The sequence below is a fragment of the Odocoileus virginianus genome, chromosome 5 (genome assembly GCF_023699985.2).
Source record: "Odocoileus virginianus isolate 20LAN1187 ecotype Illinois chromosome 5, Ovbor_1.2, whole genome shotgun sequence".
NCBI lineage: Eukaryota > Metazoa > Chordata > Mammalia > Artiodactyla > Cervidae > Odocoileus > Odocoileus virginianus.
This window is the reverse complement of record NC_069678.1, coordinates 6761346-6782949: the sequence shown is the minus strand read 5'-3', so window position 1 is coordinate 6782949 and position 21604 is coordinate 6761346. Positions and strand designations below refer to the sequence as shown.

The following is a 21604-nucleotide window of genomic DNA, read 5'->3' as shown; positions in this document are numbered from 1 at the left end:
AAATGTAACACTAGTTTGTTTCCTCCTGTCGCTTAAGGGAGAGAAAAAAAATGTCTGACACTTGCAGCCTATTTCCTCTGTGTGGAGACCCCTGGCCTTCCTGCCTGTTACCCTCTCAGTAATGAAGCCACAACGCAGCACTAACCACTATACAGTCACGATGCGCCAGAGGCCTGCAGGTAATTTCTTTGACATAAACATATCCACATTATTTTTGCTGTTTAATTCTTAGACGCACATGCTCAAGCTTTTCTCTCCTTCATGCCCTTCTCTGGTTCTGCCTCCCTATTCAGCTACTTAAAAACAATTTTTATCTCTCAGGATACAGCCTGTGCCTCACAGGCTTCCTGGGTTGTCATCCATGCTTTTTGCCAGCTGCTCTCGCACCTTTTCACGTTTCCTCTTTAGACCTGATCTCTTTCTTGCTGCAGGCAAACCGACCACATCTACTAAAGAGCTGCCCAGAGGCGAAGATGGTCGAGTGCTGCTGCTGCTGCTGAGCCGCTTCAGTCGTGTCCGACTCTTTGCGACCCCATAGACAGCAGCCCACCAGGCTCCCCCATCCCTGGGGGTCTCCAGGCAAGAACAATGGAGTGGGTTGCCATTTCCTTCTCCAGTGCATGAAAGTGAAAAGTGAAAGTGAAGTCGCTCAGTCGTGTCTGACTCTTAGCGACCCCATGGACTGCAGCCTACCAGGCTCCCGCGTCCATGGGATTTGCCAGGCAAGAGTACTGGAGTGGGGTGCCATTGTCTTCTCCTATGGTCGAGTGAACGCGGAGCAAACACGGAGCCGTCCCAGAGCCCACCGAGGGGGTGGGGGCGGGGGTCAGCTTCCCTCGGGACCCCCTCGGCACCCCCTCGGCACCCCCTCGGCTCAGGCTCGGGGCGTCTCCGGGGCGCTGCATCTGCTGCGGGTGGGGAGCAAGGAGCGGCGGCGAAGCTCGGCTGCCCTTCTACTTTTGAGCTGGCCTGACGCCAGGCTCCCCCGCGGGAACGAACACGCTGCATCGACTCCACCTCTCCGGTTGTCTGAGGCTAGGAACTGGAGCCGCTGCCCTGAGAAAGGCGAGAGGCTGCTCCCGGAATGGAAGCATCAGTTACTCCTCAGCACCCCTCGGGTCTCTGTGGCGCAATCGGTTAGCGCGTTCGGCTGTTAACCGAAAGGTTGGTGGTTCGAGCCCACCCAGGGACGACTACCTCTATGATGTTTTTGGAATATATAGTTTAAGGGTTCGCTCTTATTTCTGGTTATTAATTCATCCTTTCTACGTAAACATGGAGGAAGGCCTCGCCTTCTTGTCACGGATATCTTGTCCACAACAGAGGAACCTAAGTCAAGTTCACTGCTGATGTTATCCTCACAAGAGAACCCCTGAAGAAAACAGTTCATTTGGAATCCAGGATTTCTCGAAAGGAGAGGAGAGTCAACATGTCATCGTTACCCTCTGAGTTCCTTTTAACAGTGAGGTTTCATCTATTGTTTATACTAGTATTTATTGACCCCCGCTTACAGTAGGGTCCCCTGGTTGTCTGGGGACTAGGATTTGTCACTTTCACCGCTGTGGCCCAGGTTTGATTCCCAGTCAGGGAAGGTATGGTTTTTTTGAGGGCTTCCCAGATGGTGCTTGTGGTAAAGAACCCGCCTGCCTACCGCAAGAGACATAAAGAGAGGCGGGTTCGATCCCTGCCTTGGGGAATGGCAACTCATTCCGGTACTCTTGCCTGCAGAATCCCATTGACCGAGGAGCCTAGCGGACTACTGTCCATAGGTGTGAAAAGAGTCGAGCATGGCTGAAGTAATTTAGCAGGAGCAAGTCTTTGAAATTAATTTGCTTCTGTGCTTTTATTATTACAAACAGTACTGCAGTCATAATTCTTGTACACAGGCATATGGGTAGAGTGCCAGAAGGACAATTGTTCTATAAGAGAGTTTACATGGTTTTACCTATGGTTCCATTCTCTAACCTTCCTTGGCTTATTAGCTATAACTCTTCTGTTGTTTCAGTGGCTGCTTTAGGCTTTAGAGCAGACATCTGTAACTTACCACAGTTTGCCCTCAAGTGATCACACCTCTTCACATTTCTCCATTACCTGCCTTTATGCTATCATTGTCATGCATTTTACTTCACATGTATTATAAACCCCAAATCCAAGGTTATCATTTTTCTTTAAACTATCCCGTATTTTTAAAGAGATTTTCTTGATAAGAAATAATCATATATTTTCCATGCAGATACCATATTTTGCCTTTGACTCCTTTATACACATCCAGAATTCTGTCTGGTGCGGGCCTCCTTCTTCCTGGAGGACTCCCTTAACATTTCTTATGTTGTGGATCTTCTGGTGATGAGTCTTTCAGCATTTGTATGTCTGTAAGTGACATTATTCATCATATCTTTTATTTTTGAAAGATATTTCATGAGGGAAGATTAATAGAACTGCCTGTCGACTTTCTTTTTTCTCTCAGTTTTTTAAAGATGTTGCTCTACTGCCTTTATTTTTGTTTTCTAAATCTACCACACCGTATTGCTTTGGCTGCTTTAGAGATTTTTTTCTTTTTCTATGGATTTAAGCAGTTTAATAGTAAAGTATTAGGTGTGGTTGTTTCATATTCCTTGTGCTTTAGTGATGAGAGAGATGAAAACAGAGAACCCAGACATTTGGAAAGGGTTTCTTCCAGGTAGTCAGCGGAGTTCTGATATGAGCATGTTTGTGGAGAAATGCCCGAGACGAAAAAAAGAAACCTTGGAAAAGATCATGGGACAGTGCCTGGTATTCACACGGTATAGGCGATTGTACTTGCCTCCTTGGATCAGTGGCTTTATAATTCTCACTAAAATTAGAATATTTTCTTTTTTCTTCAAAAATCATTCTGCTCTGTTCAGGAGCTTCAAACACTCCCATGGTAGGCCTCTTAAAATTGTCCTAACATTCAATGATACTATGCATTAAATATTAAACTGTGATTTTTCATTTCAGATGTTTTCAGTTAGTCATGTCCTTTTAATTCCATTTGGTGACTTTATTATATCAGAAGTTATAGTTTTTGTTCATCTCTAAAGTTTTATTTTGGCCATTTTTATATGTTCCACATTTCTACAATTCTTTGGACATTTGTAATGCAGTCATGATAACAGTTCTAAAGTCCTCTCTGTTGATTTTAACATTGCATCAGTTCTGGTTCAGTTTTGGTTCACTATTCTTATCCTTATGTCACGTTTTCTTGCCTCTTTGCATGCCTAACATTCTTTGATTGGATGCCAGATATTGCCAAACTTTACCTTCCTACGTACCGATTATTTTGGTATTCCTATAAATCTTCTTGAATTTTGCTCTGGCATAGAATTAAGTGACTTGTAAACAGTTTGATTTCTTTGAATCTGGCTTTTATGATTTTTTTTTAAGATAAATCACTCTAAGGCTGATTAATCCAAGTGGTAAGGCACAATCTTCTTTGAGTGTTCTTCTCAATGACCCTTGTGAGTAGTCTCGTCTGGCTTGGGGAGCGAGTACAATTGCCTGTACCATCTGAATACCAGGCACTGTCCCATGATCTTTTCCAAGGTTTCTTTTTTTCATCTCAGGCATTTCTCCACAAACATGCTCATATCAGAACTCAGCTGACTACCTGAAAGAAACGCTTTCCAAATGCCTGGGTTCTCTCTGTTCATCTCTCTCATCACTAAATGTGTCCTATGAACTCTAGCTGCCTTGCTCTCCATGGACACTCAGCAGCATCTCCACAATCCAAGGAGTTGGCCTCAGATCCCCTCCTTGTGCTCAGCCTGGAAACCCTGGAAGCAGTAAGCTGGGCCCAAGGTAGGGCTCCCCTTGATTGTTTCTCATCTCTCACTGCCTGATTTCCAGTGTCTTGAAAACTGATATTTTATGCCTTTTATCTTTTTCTTTTTGGGAGGGACAGGGGAGAAGGGTAGGGTGAGTTTTTGGGCAGAAAGGCCAGTCTTATTTCTGTCACTCCGCCTTTACCAGAAGCTGAAAGCATCTCTTCATGTGTTCCCAGTTTGACTTCTGAAGGAGATGTGCCATTTTTATAGACCAGTGTATTTGTCCAACTCTATGAAAAGTCCTTTTTCTTCATATTTTTTCTAGTACAACAAGCTTTCTCTACATCTATCTGACACTCTTATAAGGGGTGTTGGCCTCCTGACTCAACTAAGCAGGAGGTATGACAGACAGAAGGACAATGTAGACATTACTCAGAGATACTGTATTGCATATGTCCAGCTAATAACTTCCAAAATGTTTAGAAAGTCTTTCAATCGTTGTTATTGGTTTTGATGGTGACCTACTTAACTGGGTCCAGAAAAGACTGACCAGAATGACCCTGGGTTCCTTTCTGCCAAATAGCTGATCAATTCGAGGGGAATAATCACTGGTGCCAGATATTTATTCATCTTCCCTTCCATTTGTGAATTGCACTTTTGCCTTCTTGGATGCTCACCATCTATGGACTGGTCACCTTCCTACCCAAAGTTGGGTTAGTAATCCAATAGCTCTCTCTGTATGATTCCTTGACAGTGCTTGGTTATTTCTCAAAAAACAAAAAAAAAAAAAAACAAACTTGTTCCATTTGAGACCAAACGTTGGAAGCAACAGAACCCTGCACCTGCCAATGCTTCTTGTGCAGACCTGGATACCAAGAGTTGTTGGCCCTCCCTCTCTTGGTTCTTCTGCTGAATTTCACAAGCATACACGAACTCCTAGGCTTTTATAACCAGTGCTTGAACATTCTTTCTACCCTCTTCATGTATATTCTTATCTGTCTCTGTCCCTCACACACTCAACTGCCCCATCCACCCACATTCTTTTCCTCCTCTTCAGCTTTCTAGGATCTTGCCTTAGAATTCCTTCAATCACTGAGCACGTACTTGGTGTCAGGCCCTGCTCCAGGAGAGATGCTGCATCCTCAGCAAACCCAATCTCTGCCTGTGGCGCCCCCTTCTGGAGGCATGAGAAAGTGTCAGGGCTGTGGGAGCACAACTAGTTCCAGGCCTGTGGTTCCTGGCTCCTCTGCCCACCTGGGCCTAGGGGCAGTAGCAGTGTTTGAGACAAAAGAAGCATAAGGAACAACGGAAAAATGGACGAATCCAGATCTAGGAGGGAGGTAACTAAGATTAAAAACTCCCCACGTATTCCACGTGTTTTACACTTCTTCAAATGACGTGATGGCTGTGTCCACCAACGTCCTCCTTTGAACCTGTACCCACACCCCCTTTTAACCTGTTAATCTATGGCCACTCTGTAGTCTATAAAAATATGCATGAGCATTATGTAGAAACAAGGTTTTGTTATTTCCACCTTAATTAGAAATTCTCCAGGCAAAATTATACATTAATTAATTTAGTGTCAGTCTAGGCACTTAAAGATAATGATAGATCTTAAAAATGCAACTTGAGCTGAATCATAATAGAGAAATGCATGCTGGATTAATATACTGAATAATACCGAAAGACATTCACCCCCAACCTATAAGTGGAATAATGATAACAATGATTTCTAGAATTATAAAAGTAAGTTTCTATTTAATAGCTATTAGATGGTATATTTAACTTACTGAAACACATAATTTTAAATGTTATAAACTTAAATATGTATTGAAATGAAAGTTCTTTTATTGGATCAGTAGAACCAGAAAAAGGAGCTTAGGCAATTCAGTGTCATGAGGATTTTGAAGAGAACATAAATCCAAGGCATGTATTAACTAGAATACTCTGCAACCAATATTTTCTACATTATTAGAGAAATCTGAAAGACAGTAAAAATAATTTTTAGACCAAAATTATTAAACCAGTGTGATGCATAAAAGGAGTCATCTCTAGAAATATAACATAAATATTTTCCATGCCATTATATGTCAATTTTTAGAAGTCTTTCAAGTTTTTAAAAGTATTCAAGGTTTATCCTTATTGTCAACTTAATTTTTTTTCCTTATACCTGGCACAGAGACCACTAACTTATCTCCTTTTTAATTTTCCCCTGATTTAAATTTCAGCAAGGAAGTTCAGGGATCTGTGAAGGAGAAGAGAGAGAAGAGTCAAAAATGTATTTGAAGAAATAACGACTGAAATTTTCCCGAATCTGAAGAAGAAAACAGATATCCAGGCACAGGAAGCACGGAAGTCCCAAATAAGATGAGCCCAAACAGACCAACACCAAGACATATCATCATTAAAACGGAGAAGTGAAAGACAAAGACAGAATTCTAAAGGCAGCAAGAGGAAAACAATGACTCACACACAAGGAAACCCCCATCAGTCAGTCTGTCAGTTCAACCGCTCAGTATGTGTCCGACTCTTTGCGAGCCCATGAACCGCAGCACGGCAGGCCTCCCTGTCCATCACCAGCTCCCGGAGTCCACCCAAACCCATGTCCATCGTGTCGGTGATGCCATTCAACCATCTCATCCTCTGTCGTCCCCTTATCCTCCTCCCCTCAATCTTTCCCAACATCAGGGTCTTTTCCAATGAGTCAGCTCTTCGTATCAGGTGGCCAAAGTATTGGAGTTTCAGCTTTAACATCAGTCCTTCCAATGAACACCCAGGACTGATTTCCTTTAGGATGGACTGGTTGGGAGCGCGCTGCACGCAGAGAGGAGCTACCCCGCCTCAGAAGTCAGGGGCGGCAGACGAGAAGAGCTACCCCGCGCTCAAGGAAACCCCCATACCAGCTGATTTTTCTGCAGAAATTTTCCCCTCTCCTTGACTCATGGCCCACCAGCTCTCTTCACCCTCCCACCACAGGACAAGATGCTTCCCTTTTGTGTATGATGCTTTCCCTTTTGTAATGCGACTGAAGTGACTCAGCCACAGTAATTCCATCTAGGTATGTTAGCTCTCTCTCTGTGGGTCCTAAAATTTGCTGAAGTCCAGCAGTGAACAGCAGACTCTCAGGATCCTTCTCCGGCAGAAATTCTATCATTGTGTCCTTGGGTCCCCCGTCGGGTGGATAGGTATGAGACTGCTGCTCTGCTTGCAGATGCGCAACATGGGGGGCAGAAATTTTTGCCTGAGTACCTTGGTTCCCAGACAGTTGGACCCAATGAATATTTCCATGTAATATTGAGTTCAGTTCAGTCGCTCAGTTGTGTCCAACTCTTTGCGAACCCCACAAACTTCAGCACGCCAGTTCCCTGACTATCACCACCTCCGGAGTTCACCCAAACTCATGTCCATTGAGTCGGTGATGCCATTCAACCACCTCATCCTCTGTCATCCCCTTCTCCTCCTGCCCTCAATCTTTCCCAGCATCAGGGTCTTTTCAAATGAGTCAGCTCTTCACATCAAGTGGCCAAAGTATTGGAGTTTCAGCTTCATCAGTCCTTCCAGTGAACACCCAGAACTAATCTCCTTTAGGATGGACTGGTTGCATCTCCTTGCAGTCCAAGGGACTCTCAAGAGTCTTCTCCAACACCACAGTTCAAAAGCATCAATTCTTCCATGCTCAGCCTTCCTTATAGTCCAACTCACTTGTAATATCGGGTGCTCAATAACATGTAATTTTGGGATGAAGTATGCATTCAGCCTTGGTTTCTATCACTCTGGGGTATAAATGTAGTGGGCACATTAATGTTTGAGTTCTTTGCTTTAGGCTGAAGAAAGAAAGTTTTATAATTTTGATTTTTACAAAAAGATGATAGCCAACAGTATGCATATAAAATAAGCTTTATTTTAGGATCTTTATAAACCCCCAACTTCCCAGGAAAAGGGACACGTACTGAAGAGCTGATGAATGGTCTGCAGTGACATTATTCTGACATATTCTTCATCCAAGTCCTTGCCATTTTCGTCCAGCTGCTGCTGACTCTAGTTATCCACAGGAGGAACATGGGAGGGAAAAGGGTGAGAAAAAATTTTTCTCAAGATTAGCTGTGAATCTAGGCATTGGTGTCCCTTGGGCAGTTATATTTGTGGGCTAAAGGGCTGAGACTTCTGCAAACTGGAGTAAAAATCTAAAGTAGTGTGAAATCTTGCTGTTCCTCTCAGATTTGGACTTTGCTTGTTTTGTTGTTTTTCTCATCAACTGGGGACTATGCTCTGTTGAAATAAGACAAACATTTTCACACAGTTCCAGCATGTTTTGAAACAGAAAACAAAACCAAAACAAAAGTGAGGATTTTCTATCAGATTCTACCGATACCTAACTGAGGTTGCAGTGAGAGCTAAGAGAGGAAAGATGGCATGTGCCACCTGAATGTATTACGAGGATAAACTGTGGCAGTCAGCTACAATCTGGAAAGAGAAAGCTGTGCTAGCAGATGAGAGGGGAAAGCCCTCTGAAATATACCATCTGCCCTGTGGTGTGGAACATAGGACTCCACCACCCCAAAACACTGCTGGCCCTGCTCAAAACTGCTGCATGTGGTTTAGCCAGATCCCCACCCCCACCCCCTACCACCCCACTACCTCCACCTCCCCACCCCTAACCACCCCGTCACCCTGCTCAGCATCAGTTTACTCTCCATTCTACTCTTGTGGAGAAAAAAGGAAGACCTTTCACACCTCTCAGGAGAGAGGTGCCTAGCTTCAAGCATGCACATTCAGAAACAGTCTGTTCTAGGACTTCCCTAGTGGCGCAATAGATAAGAACCTGCCTGCCAGTGGACAGGACGTGGGTTCCATCCCTGGTCTGGGATCCATATGCCAGGAAGCAACTGCCCCGGGTCATCACAGGTACGGACCCATGCTCTAGAGCCCTCAAGCTACAACTACTGAAGCCTGCACGCACTAGGGCCCTCGAGCCACAACTAATGAGCCCTTATGCTGCAACTCCTGAGGCCCATGCGCCCTAGAGTCAGCAAGCTGCAACTACTGAGCCTGGAGCTGCAACTACTGACGCCTGTGCTCCTAGAACATGTGGTCTGCAACAAGAGAAGCCACTGCAATGAAATGCCCGTGCACCACAATTAGAGAAAGCCGGCATGTAGCAACACAGACACAGTGCAGCCGTAAATAAATAAAGTAGTGTGTACATGTCAAAAAAAAGGTAGCTTGTTCTAGGAAAGAGAGGCTGTTTTAAATGGAAATCTGGCTCCTAAACCCATGTCCTATCCTTTTTAAATATAAAGAGGGTGCTGTTGTGAAACCAGGAGCATCCTCAGACACTATCAGTGCCCTGTGATTTGTAATAAGAAATACACACTTGGTCTTCATCCCTGTTTCTGGCATTGAACTCTGAAAACCCTTGTAATTTCTTTTTTTTTTTCCATTTATTTTTATTAGTTGGAGGCTAATTACTTTACATCATTACAGTAGTTTTTGTTATACATTGAAATGAATTAGCCATGGATTTACATGTATTCCCCATCCCAGTCCCCCCTCCCACCTCCCTCTCCACCCGATCCCTCTGGGTCTTCCCAGTGCACCAGGCCCGAGCACTTGTCTCATGTACCCAACCTGGGCTGGTTATCTGTTTTACCCTAGATAATATACATGTTTCAATGCTCTTCTCTTGAAACATCCCACCCTCGCCTTCTCCCAGAGTCCACAAGTCTGTTCTATACATCTGAGTCTCTTTTTCTGTTTTGCATATAGGGTTATCGTTACCATCTTTCTAAAGTCCATATATATGTGTTAGTATACTGTAATGGTCTTTATCTTTCTGGCTTACTTCGCTCTGTATAATGGGCTCCAGTTTCATCCATCTCATTAGAACTGATTCAAATGAGTTCTTTTTAATGGCTGAGTAATAATCCATGGTGTATATGTACCACAGCTTCCTCATCCATTTGTCTGCTGATGGGCATCTGGGTTGCTTCCATGTCCTGGCTATTATAAACAGTGCTGCGATGAACATTGGGGTGCACGTGTCTCTTTCAGATCTGGTTTCCTTGGTGTGTATGCCCAGAAGTGGGATTGCTGGGTCACATGGAAGTTCTATTTCCAGCTTTTTAAGAAATCTCCACACTGTTTTCCATAGTGGCTGTACTAATTTGCATTCCCACCAACAGTGTAAGAGGGTTCCCTTTTCTCCACACCCTCTCCAGCATTTATTGCTTGTAGACTTTTGGATAGCAGCCATCCTGACTGGCGTATAATGGTACCTCATTGTGGTTTTGATTTGCATTTCTCTGATAATGAGTGATGTTGAGCATCTTTTCATGTGTTTGTTAGCCATCTGTATGTCTTCCTTGGAGAAATGTCTGTTGAGTTCTTTGGCCCATTTTTTGATTGGGTCATTTATTTTTCTGGAGTTGAGCTGGAGGAGTTGCTTGTATATTTTTGAGATTAATCCTTTGTCTGTTGCTTCGTTTGCTATTATTTTCTCCCAATCTGAGGGCTGTCTTTTCACCTTGCTTATAGTTTCCTTTGTTGTGCAAAAGCTTTTAAGTTTCATTAGGTCCCATTTGTTTATTTTTGCTTTTATTTCTGAAATTCTGGGATGTGGGTCATAGAGGATCCTGCTGTGATTTATGTCGGAGAGTGTTTTGCCTATGTTCTCCTCTAGGAGTTTGATAGTTTCTGGTCTTACATTTAGATCTTTAATCCATTTTTGAGTTTATTTTTGTGTATGGTGTTAGAAAGTGTTCTAGTTTCATTCTTTTACAGGTGGTTGACCAGTTTTCCCAGCACCACTTGTTAAAGAGGTTATCTTTTTTCCATTGTCTATCCTTGCCTCCTTTGTCGAAGATAAGGTGACCATAGGTTCGTGGATTTATCTCTGGGCTTTCTATTCTGTTCCATTGATCTATATTTCTGTCTTTGTGCCAGTACCATACTGTCTTGATGACTGTGGCTTTGTAGTAGAGTCTGAAGTCAGGCAGATTGATTCCACCAGTTCCATTCTTCTTTCTCAGGATTACTTTGGCTATTCGAGGTTTTTTGTATTTCCATACAAATTGTGAAATTATTTGTTCTAGTTCTGTGAAAAATACCGTTGGTAGTTTGATAGGGATTGCATTGAATCTATAGATTACTTTAGGTAGTATAGCCATTTTGACAATATTGATTCTTCCAATCCATGAACACGGTATATTTCTCCATCTATTTGTGTCCTCTTTGATTTCTTTCATCAGTGTTTTGTAGTTTTCTATGTATAGGTCTTTTGTTCCTTTAGGTAGATATACTCCTAAGTATTTTATTCTTTTTGTTGCAATGGTGAATGGTATTGTTTCCTTAATTTCTCTTTCTGTTTTCTCATTATTAGTGTATAGGAATGCAAGAGATTTCTGTGTGTTAATTTTATATCCTGCAACTTTACTGTATTTGTTGATTAGCTCTAGTAATTTTCTGGTAGAGTCTTTAGGGTTTTCTATGTAGAGGATCATGTCATCTGCAAACAGCGAGAGTTTCACTTCTTCTTTTCCTATCTGGATTCCTTTTACTTCTTTTTCTGCCCTGATTGCTGTGGCCAACACTTCCAAAACTATGTTGAATAGTAGTGGTGAGAGTGGGCACCCTTGTCTTGTTCCTGATTTCAGGGGAAATGCTTTCAATTTTTCACCATTGAGGGTGATGCTTGCTGTGGGTTTGTCATATATAGCTTTTATTATGTTGAGGTATGTTCCTTCTATTCCTGCTTTCTGGAGAGTTTTAATCATAAATGGATGTTGAATTTTGTCAAAGGCTTTTTCTGCATCTATTGAGATAATCATATGGTTTTTATCTTTCAATTTGTTAATGTGGTGTATTACATTGATTGATTTGCGGATATTAAAGAATCCTTGCATTCCTGGGATAAAGCCCACTTGGTCATGATGAATGATTTTTTTAATATGTTGTTGGATTCTGTTTGCTAGAATTTTGTTAAGGATTTTTGCATCTATGTTCATCAGCGATATTGGCCTGTAGTTTTCTTTTTTTGTGGCATCTTTGTCTGGTTTTGGAATTAGGGTGATGGTGGCCTCATAGAATGAGTTTGGAAGTCTACCTTCTTCTGCAATTTTCTGGAAGAGTTTGAGTAAGATAGGTGTTAGCTCTTCTCTAAATTTTTGGTAGAATTCAGCTGTGAAGCCATCTGGTCCTGGGCTTTTGTTTGCTGGAAGATTTCTGATTACAGTTTCGATTTCCTTGCTTGTGATGGTTTTGTTAAGATCTTCTATTTCTTCCTGGTTCAGTTTTGGAAAGTTATACTTCTCTAAGAACTTGTCCATTTCTTCCAAGTTGTCCATTTTATTGGCATAGAGCTGCTGATAGTAGTCTCTTATGATCCTTTGTATTTCAGTGTTGTCTGTTGTGATCTCTCCATTTTCATTTCTAATTTTGTTAATTTGGTTCTTCTCCCTTTGTTTCTTAATGAGTCTTGCTAATGGTTTGTCAATTTTGTTAATTTTTTCAAAAAACCAGCTTTTAGCTTTGTTAATTTTTGCTATGGTCTCTTTAGTTTCTTTTGCATTTATTTCTGCCCTAATTTTTAAGATTTCTTTCCTTCTACTAACCCTGGGGTTCTTCATTTCTTCTTCCTCTAGTTGCTTTAGGTGTAGAGTTAGGTTATTTATTTGACTTTTTTCTTGTTTCTTGAGGTAGGCCTGTAATGCTATGAATCTTCCCCTTAGCACTGCTTTTACAGTGTCCCATAGGTTTTGGGTTGTTGTGTTATCATTTTCATTCATTTCTATGCATATTTTGATTTCTTTTTTGATTTCTTCTATGATTTGTTGGTTATTCAGAAGCGTGTTGTTTAGCCTCCATATGTTTGAATTTTTAATAATTTTTTTCCTGTAATTGAGATCTAATCTTACTGCACTGTGGTCAGAAAAGATGACTGGAATGATTTCAGTCTTTTTGAATTTACCAAGACTAGATTTATGGCCCAGGATGTGATCTATTCTGGAGAAGGTTCCGTGTGCACTTGAGAAAAAGGTGAAGTTGATTGTTTTGGGGTGAAACGTCCTATAGATGTCAATTAGGTCTAGCTGGTCCATTGTGTCCGTTAAAGTTTGTGTTTCCTTGTTCATTTTCTGTTTAGTTGATCTATCCATAGTTGTGAGTGGGGTATTAAAGTCTCCTACTATTATTGTGTTACTATTAATTTCCTCTTTCATACTCGTTAGCGTTTGCCTTACATATTGCGGTGCTCCTATGTTGGGTGCATATATATTTATAATTGTTATATCTTCTTCTTGGATTGATCCTTTGATCATTATGTAGTGTCCATCTTTGTCTCTTTTCACAGACTTAATTTGAAAGTCTATTTTATCTGATATGAGTATTGCGACTCCTGCTTTCTTTTGGTCTCCGTTTGCGTGGAATATTTTTTTCCAGCCCTTCACTTTTAGTCTGTATGTGTCCCTTGCTTTGAGGTGGGTCTCTTGTAGACAGCATATATAGGGGTCTTGCTTTTGTATCCATTCAGCCAGCCTTTGTCTTTTGGTTGGGGCATTCAACCCATTTACATTTAAGGTAATTATTGATAGGTATGGTCCCGTTGCCATTTATTTTGTTGTTTGGGGTTCACTTTTATACCACCTTTCTGCGTTTCCTGTCTAGAGAAGATCCTTTAGTATTTGTTGAAGAGCTGGTTTGGTGGTGGTGAATTCTCTCAGCTTTTGCTTGTCTGTAAAGCTTTTGAGTTCTCCTTCATATCTGAATGAGATCCTTGCTGGGTATAGTAATCTAGGTTGTAGGTTATTCTCTTTCATTACTTTAAGTATGTCCTGCCATTCCCTTCTGGCCTGAAGGGTTTCTATTGATAGATCAGCTGTTATCCTTATGGGAATCCCTTTGTGTGTTATTTGTTGTTTCTCCCTTGCTGCTTTTAATATTTGTTCTTTGTGTTTGATCTTTGTTAATTTGATTAATATGTGTCTTGGGGTGTTTCGCCTTGGGTTTATCCTGTTTGGGACTCTCTGGGTTTCTTGAACTTGGTTGGCTATTTCCTTCCCCATTTTAGGGAAGTTTTCAGCAATTATCTCCTCGAGTATCTTCTCATGGCCTTTCTTTTTGTCTTCTTCTTCTGGGACTCCTATGATTCGAATGTTGGGGCGTTTCACATAGTCCCAGAGGTCCCTGAGGTTGTCCTCATTTTTTTTGATTCTTTTTTCTTTTTTCCTCTCTGCTTCATTTATTTCCACCATTTTATCTTCTAAGTCACTTATCCTATCTTCTGCCTCTGTTATTCTACTCATGGTTCCCTCCAGAGTGTTTTTGATCTCATTTATTTCATTATTAATTTTTAATTGATTTTTTTTTATTTCTTCTAGGTCCTTGTTAAACATTTCTTGCATCTTCTCAATCTTTGTCTCCAGGCTATTTATTTGTAACTCCATTTTGTTTTCAAGATTTTGGATCATTTTTATTATCATTATTCTAAATTCTTTTTCAGGTAGATTCCCTATTTCCTCCTCTTTTGTTTGACTTGGTGGGCTTTTTTCATGTTCCTTTAGGTGTTGGGTATTTCTCTGCCTTTTCATCATGTTTAGATTGCTGTGTCTGGAGTGGGCTTTCTGTATTCTTGTGGTCTGAGGTTCTTTTTTATTGTGGAGGTTTCGCCCAGTGGGTGCGGTTGGACGATTGGTTTGTCAAGGTTTCCTGGTTAGGGAAGCTTGTGTCAGCGTTCTGGTGCGTGGAATTGGATTTCTTCTCTCTGGAGTGCAATGGAGTGTCCAGTAATGAGCTTTGCGATGGGTCTCTGTGTTAGGTGTGACTTTGGAGAGCCTGTATGTTGACACTCAGGACTATGTTCCTGCGTTGCTAAAGAATTTGCGTGGTATGTCTTGTACTGGAGCTTATTAGCTCTTGGGTGGTGGTTGGTTTTGGTGTAGGTATGGAAGCTTTGGGATGGTCTCTTATTCCTTAATGTTCCGTGTGGTCAGGAGTTTTCTGGTTTTCTCAGGATTTGGGCTCAATTCTCCTGCCTCTGGATTTCAGTTTTATTCTTCTAATAGTCTCAAGGCTTCTCCAACTATACAGTACTGATAATAAAACTTCTAGGTTAATGGTGAAAAGATTCTCCACCGTGAGAGACAACCAGAGAGGTTCACAGAGTTACATGAAGAATAGGAGAGGGAGGAAGGAGATAGAGGTGAGCAGGAGGAGAAAAAGGGGACTCAAGAGGAGAGAGACAGATCTACGCAGTTATCTGTTCCCAAAGTGTTCTCTGTAGCCCAGACACCCACAAAGATTCACAGAGTTGGATTGGGAAGAGAAGGGGAATGGAGGAAGTAGAGGTGTTCTGAGGGAGAATAACAAAGATTGAAAATCTAGTGTAGAGGTTAGACTCTTTGAAATACAATATTTAAAAACAAAAACACAAAAAAATTTAGAACTGTATATGAAGTTCAGTTTAAAAATAGGGTTTCTCTCTCTCTCTCTTTTTTTTTTTTTGTGTGGCTATAGTGAAATGAAAATGAAAGTTAAGGAATAATAGAGGAGTATTAGAGGACTCTAAAAGGAAATAGGAGAGAAAAACAAGAAAAAGAAAAAAAAAAAAAAGAAAAGAGAAAAAAAATTTTTTTTTCCCCCAAATAAAAAAATCGTAAAAATATATATGAAAATGAAAGTTGAGGAGTAATGGGGGAGTAATAGGGAATTATAAAAGAAAATGAAAGAGAAAAAATAAAAAATTAAAAAAAAAAAAAAAGGGAAAGGAAAAAAAAATTTTTTTTTTTTTAATTAAAAAAAAAATGTACATATATATCTAGGAATTTCTCTGAGGTTGTTGCGGTCAGCGTAGGTTCAGTTCAATTTCAGATAGCTCCTCTTTCCAGCTTACACTTCTTGATACCTGTAGGTCCCTTCCCTTGTAGCCGGTGTTACCTTCAGGGATTTTAATCTGTTGCACCGGTCCTTTCTGAAGCGGTTCCCTTTGTTTATTTGGCTTCTGTTTGCTGTCTCTTTGGTGTCTAATTTCCGCCCTGACACAGGCGGGCGGAGGTGATCTCTTATTTAGGTTCTCTAGTTCAGTTCAGTCCTGCTACAGGGAGGGCGGGGCGCTGCAGACAGATACCGCTCTGTGTGGATAGCGCTCACCGTGTTCCGGCCACACTGGGTTTGCCCCGCTCACGGGTGTCTGTGCTTTCGCCGTCTACACTGCTCAGGCTCCCGGCTGCTCCACATGGAGCGGGCCCTGCGTTGAGTGCGGTTCCAGCCTTCGGGTACTCCACAAAAGCGCAGATTCGGTTGCTCCTGCGTTTTGTGTCTTCCCCGGCCTGGGCGGTTCAGGCAGCCAGAGGCTTGGGCTCACTCTCCCGGGTGCAGTACGCCTTATCCCTCCGCGGCGAGCGGCCTAGGCAGCCAGAGGCTTGGGCGTATTCTCCCTAGGTGCGGCGCGCCTTTTCCCTCCGCAGCGAGCGGCCCAGGCAGCCAGAGGCTTGGGCGTACTCTCCCGGGTGCGGCACGCTTTTTCCCTCCGCAGCGAGCGGCCCAGGCAGCCAGAGGCTTGGGCGCCCTCTCTCCCCGGGTACGGCGCGCTTTTTCCCTCCGTGGCCCCAGCACGCACCGCCAGTCGGGTCTCAGGAAGTCTTTAGCTAGAACCCGGGGCCTGTTTGCAGTGTGGGAGGGGGTGGCTTCTCAGGGGCTGAGTTTGCCCTTTTCCCCTCCCCCCTGCCTCCTACCTCCAGCGGGGATGGGCCGGCTCTTCTCTGGAGATTCTCAGTCCCTTGGTTTTGCGAACCGCCGGCAGTGTGTTCGGGCCGGTTAATTTTGACCCTTGCTATCCCACAGTTTAAAAAAGCTCCCTCCGATTGCTCTCAGGGTCTTCGGGCTGGACCTCACCCCAAGCAATGCCGCCCGCTCCTCTCCGTTCCGCCCCGCTTGTTGCTGGCGGGTACGGGCGTCTGGGGTACTTTTCTGCTGGGAGTTGCTTTTAGGCACGTAATCTGTGGGCCTTGTTTAATTTTTCCTCCCAGTTACAGTGCCGAAAACTTCCCCCAGTCCCGCCAGTGAGAGGGTTTCCTGGTGATTGGAAACTTCCTCTATTAAGACTCCCTTCCCGGGACGGGTCTCCGTCCGTAGCTCTTTCGACTCCCTTATTGTCGTTTATATTTTGTCCTACCTCCCTTCGAAGACAATGGGCTGCTTTTCTGGGCGCCTGATGTCCTCTGCTAGTGATCAGAAGTTCTTTTGTGAAATTTGCTCAGCATTCAAATGTTCTTTTGATGAATTTGTAGGAGAGAAAGTGATCTCTCCATCCTATTCCTCCGCCATCTTGGCTCCTCCCCCCCACTCCAATATTCTTGCCTAGAGAATTCCATGGACAGAGGAACCTGGCAGGCTATACAGTCCATGGACTCACAGAGAGTCAGATATGACTGAGTGACTAACACACACACACACACACACACACACACACACATTCACCATGTGACTCAGCAATCCTACTCCAAGATATTTATCCAAGCAAAGTGAAGTGAAAAAGTATTTTCACACAAAAATCTGTATGTGAATCTTAACAACTATGAATCATAATCACCCCAAACTGAAAACAATCTAAATGTCCTTCAGTGGATGACTGGATAAACAAAAAGTGGTACATCTCTATAATGGAATAGTACTCATCAATAAAAAGGAACAAACTACTGATACGTTCATGAGATTATAAGAAATTTAAGGGGAAAAAAACAGATCCAGTGGTTGCAGGGACTTGATTTGGAGGAAGTAGTTGACTACAAAGAGGTACAAGGGAACTTTCACAAATGATGGAACTGTTCTGTATCTTAATTGTGGTGGTACTTTTATGTAACACTGTATGCATTTTTCAAAACACACAGAACTGATTCTACAGTGGGTCAGTTTACTGCATATCAAGTATCTTAAAAACTAAAAATGATTGGATGGCTGCTACTCCTGCTCCAAAAGTCCATGGTGATCAAAGCAGTTTTAACAATGTGGTCTCCAGCCCCATATATTCTCCACTGTACTCTCGAGTACCATTGTATGGTCCCCAGAATACAGGGTGGGAAGCAGGTGTGCTGTAAGCACCTGACAGTCCTCTTCTTTTAAAATTGTACCCCAAGTGCTGATATCAGGCTACTGATTCTGAAGGCATCCACTTCAAAGACAGCTATCTCGAAGGAACACATGGGCAACTACAGGGCCAGATGAAGAGGCAAGGTGCTCCACGTCTGAAGTTTCTCTTGTTTTAGAGATCCCTGGCTGATTTAGATCATTGATGTCTGACCCCTTGTTTTTCTTTCCTGCACTTTAATCACCAGTAAAGAGTGAACCTATGAAATCCTAGGCACCCCACCCTCGACCCAAATTAGGCAGAACCACAGCCCTGAGCTGTCTCCCTCCTTTTACAGGTAACCAGACCCTAACCTCACTGGGCAGCCGTGCATGAGCCGTGTACCCTCTGGGAAATGTGAGTGATATACCTCATGTTTTTCAAAGTTCCCTGATGGTTGTAGCTGAGGTGTATCTTGCAATCATAAGAACCACAAGGGTCAGTCCAGTGACAACATTGGCTCCTGTTTGGAATATGTCTGTGGAGGCTTGCCTTGGGCCCAGGGTTGGATGCCCAGGTATTTCTAGCTGATAGCTTCACTCTGGAGTGGGTTGCCACTTCCTTCTCCAGGGGATCCTCCTGACCCAGGGAGCAAACCCATGTCTGTATCTCCTGCATTGGCAGGCAGGTTCTTTACCAGCTGAGCCAGCAGGGAAGCTGTCCTGTAGCTGAGAACACCACAGAACCACAGCACACCTGGCTACAACGTCACTGAAGGAGTTGTGAAGGTGTGGAGTCTCATGTGAGGTTAGGATCTCTGGAGGAGCTAAGTGTTCTCAGAGCCTATAAGATAACTTACCAGTGGAGAGTTTGCTGGCAAGTCTCTCTGCCAGCTGGCTTCCTTGGGCCAGGAGCTCACAGTATCTCTGTCTCTGGTAGTAGGTCATGCCAGTGCTCTTGAGGAAACTCTCAAAAGTCTTAATTGTGTTCTTTGCATGCTGTGTGAACAGATGACAGACACCTTTCCCTTCATGTATCTTCTGGCGTAAGCAGGTCAGTTCTCGGGCCTGAGCCTCAATCAGGGGATCATATCTCCTAAAGTGGCAAAGAAAAGTAAAATTAAAAAAAAAAAGAAGAGTAAAATGTAAAAGTGAATGTCATGAATGATAAGTTATGGAAATGTCAGCAGAGGTCTGTCTTCGATTACTTGTAAGGAATTTTCCTATTTGAATACTTGCACAAGTTGTGTGACTTGCCTGTAACAGAAGGAATGAGGAAATAGTATTGGGATTGTTTCCTTCTTTTTCATTAACCTCACTTAAAAAAAAAACCCTTCAGTTCCTCACTTCAGTCCACATCCATTTTAATGTCATATGCGTCATCAAGCATTATACAGAAAGTGTGGCCAATTGGGGGTGGGGAAGCCAGGTACAGAAGTGTTGGACAGGTACATCTGCTATTAACTGAAAGAATGAAAAGAAAAATCAGTGAGAGGGTTAAGATGAAGAGCATTCCTCTGAATGACATGAAGATAAGCTATTATAACAGGTAAGGAGGCACTCAAGAGTAATTAAAATTCTGAGTAACAATTACATGACTCTGTCTGGGATTTCACAGTTTTCTAATTTTGTACAAATACTTTTTATAGATTCCCAACTAGAATGTGAGCTCTGTGAGGCTAGAGACAGCCCATATGACCCAGCTTACAGCGCATAGCAGAGTATACATACCTCAGGAGACAAGCAGTTAATACTTAAAACCACATAACCCTAATGCTGGACTAGATATTAATAGTCATCTACCCCATGTGATGCTTGAATCTCCTCAACACTAAGCAATCATCCACAGATTGTCTTTCAAAACTCTGTTCCTTAGAGTTCCTATGAAGAGTCAGAAGACTGGAAGGCAGAGATCAGGGAGAAGCAGGGTCTCCAGACCGAGGCCTCCTCAGTCAGCGTCTCCGCCTTAGTGGCTCGTACACATCTGAGCGCCTCAGATTTCATTTTCACCACGGTTGAGGAGATGCCCTCAATGCCTCAATCTACCCTATCTATGAAAGTCTCTAAGGATAGGCAGTACTGGGCCTTGCAAATTAATAATTCATTTTCCAGGCAATGGCTGCTCAATTAGCTGTCTACCCAATGGCCCTACCAGCTAACACTCCACAGAGTCTGATACTTTTAGAAATCAATCAATCAATCAAAGGTGGGGAAGAGAAACATCACTATCATAAAAGGTCCCTGGGGACATTAGAAATTAGGAGTGCCGCTTCCCAGCCACGGCTAAGCCCAGCCTTAAGGGCAGAGGTCCTCCTGGGCCCCAGGCTGCCACCTGCCAGGGACCTAGTCTCACAGAGGCCCAGGCCTGAGGCAGCAAATCCTGGGGCAGCCACCATCAAGAAACCCCTCTCACGGGCCAGGGCTCTCTTGCCACCATGGATTCCTCCAGTCAGGACTGTATGACTAAAACAGTTACAGGTTTTTTAGCTTACTTCCCAAATGTGACTTGCAGTTTTGTGTCAGCACTTTGTTCTCATGTATGCTCTACAATAAAAACCAAATCTAATATTTAAAAAAAGATGATAAGTACTAGGCCTATAAAGAGCAAGAACAGGTATAATAATTATGGCTAATATTGTTGAAAGCTCCACATGTGTGTGAAATGGTTATAACCATTGGTCATCGTGCATTTAATCTCCATAACCCTCTGAGGCAGACACTGTCAGTATTTTTATTGCACAGATGAGGTCGCTGAGATTCATGGAAAATTGAGTTCATTTGCCCATTGCTAATTCACAAGCCACATTGCCAGAATTCCAATATGAGCATGTGAGCTCATTTTATTCATATATTACTTCAGGGAGAATCCAGAGAGTCCTCCATTAGTTCCCACAGCCCCGCAGGCTGTCTTTGTCTAGTTCTGTGCCTGTGTGTACATTTCTGCCCTTCTCCCTGCACAAGTTTTCTCTTTATTCTACCGCCCTGGGCTTCCCCATTTTCCACACTTTCCACACAGCTTCCTCCTTACCCAAGCCGTGTAGCCAGTCTCCTCTTCTCTGCCAGCTTCCCCTCCTCAAAGGGCATTTCCTCCTCCAGCACAGATTCAATGAGGTCCTTGTACTCTTCACACTCTGGGGAAACAGAGACACTGTCTCAGGGGAAGCTGGCCCTGCTGCTGGGGTCCAGCCTTCCGGGGAGGAGGAGGGGCCTCCCGAGGACAGTTGTCACCTGGGTACCAGGCTTCACACAGGGAAGCCCACATCTGATTCCTCAGCTTTCCCAGCTACTAGCATTTGATTCCCCCCAAGTTAGAGCTGAGGAGACAGAACCTCGTAGAGAGTAAAATAACTCAAAATGATTCAACCGGAATGAAGCAAAGTCAGAATTCACATACTCTTGAGTTGTGATTCCAAATCTTGGGCCACTTTACCAAAGCACATAGCCTCTTAAGGAAAATATGAACCTGGGCACAGAGTAGGAATTCCCTGTGTGTTTGGAATCCTCCAAGAACTGTAGGGCTGACAGTCCTCCCATGTTGAGAGTTTCGATAATCCCTCAATAGTTCCAAGATTTTAAAGTTTATCTAGATACAACTGTGTAAAAATGCACATGAAGGGGAAAAAACCTGAAAGACATGCTCAATGCTAACAGGTCCTGCGTTAGGTTGGTGGGGAAACTAATACACAGTGTTTGCCAAGGAAATGGCAACCCGCTCCAGTGTTCTTGTCTGGAGAATCCCAGGGACAGAGGAGCCTGGTGGGCTG

The 21604-nt window shown here is 43.0% G+C and overlaps 1 protein-coding gene and 1 non-coding gene across 2 annotated transcripts; one reads left to right on the top strand and one right to left on the bottom strand.

Annotated features, from left to right (window-relative positions):
* Positions 1 to 1118: 1118 nt before the first annotated feature.
* Positions 1119 to 1192, top strand: TRNAN-GUU (transfer RNA asparagine (anticodon GUU)). Its single transcript has one exon. It is a non-coding gene; the product is annotated as a tRNA-Asn (tRNA).
* A 6474-nt stretch (positions 1193 to 7666) lies between these two features.
* LOC110122531 (NBPF family member NBPF6-like protein) lies at positions 7667 to 20992 on the bottom strand. Its single transcript, XM_070467266.1, has 3 exons — positions 20869 to 20992; positions 18701 to 18936; positions 7667 to 8054 (listed from the first exon to the last, which is right to left on the bottom strand). Exons 1-3 carry the CDS (start codon positions 20922 to 20924, stop codon positions 7933 to 7935), a joined length of 414 nt encoding a protein of 137 aa, XP_070323367.1. The 5' UTR covers positions 20925 to 20992; the 3' UTR covers positions 7667 to 7932.
* Between the last annotated feature and the right edge of the window lie 612 nt (positions 20993 to 21604).

Bases quoted from the DNA above. Each gene is read 5' to 3' on its own strand.
- LOC110122531 (XM_070467266.1), bottom strand. From the start codon at position 20,924: ATGCCCTTTGAGGAGGGGAAGCTGGCAGAGAAGAGGAGACTGGCTACA. The intron at 18,937-20,868 runs GTAAGGAGGAAG...TTGCCACTTTAG, and splicing joins AGACTGGCTACACGGCTTGG to GAGATATGATCCCCTGATTG. The intron at 8,055-18,700 runs GTAAGTTATCTT...TTATTTCAACAG, and splicing joins TGCCAGCAAACTCTCCACTG to AGCATAGTCCCCAGTTGATG.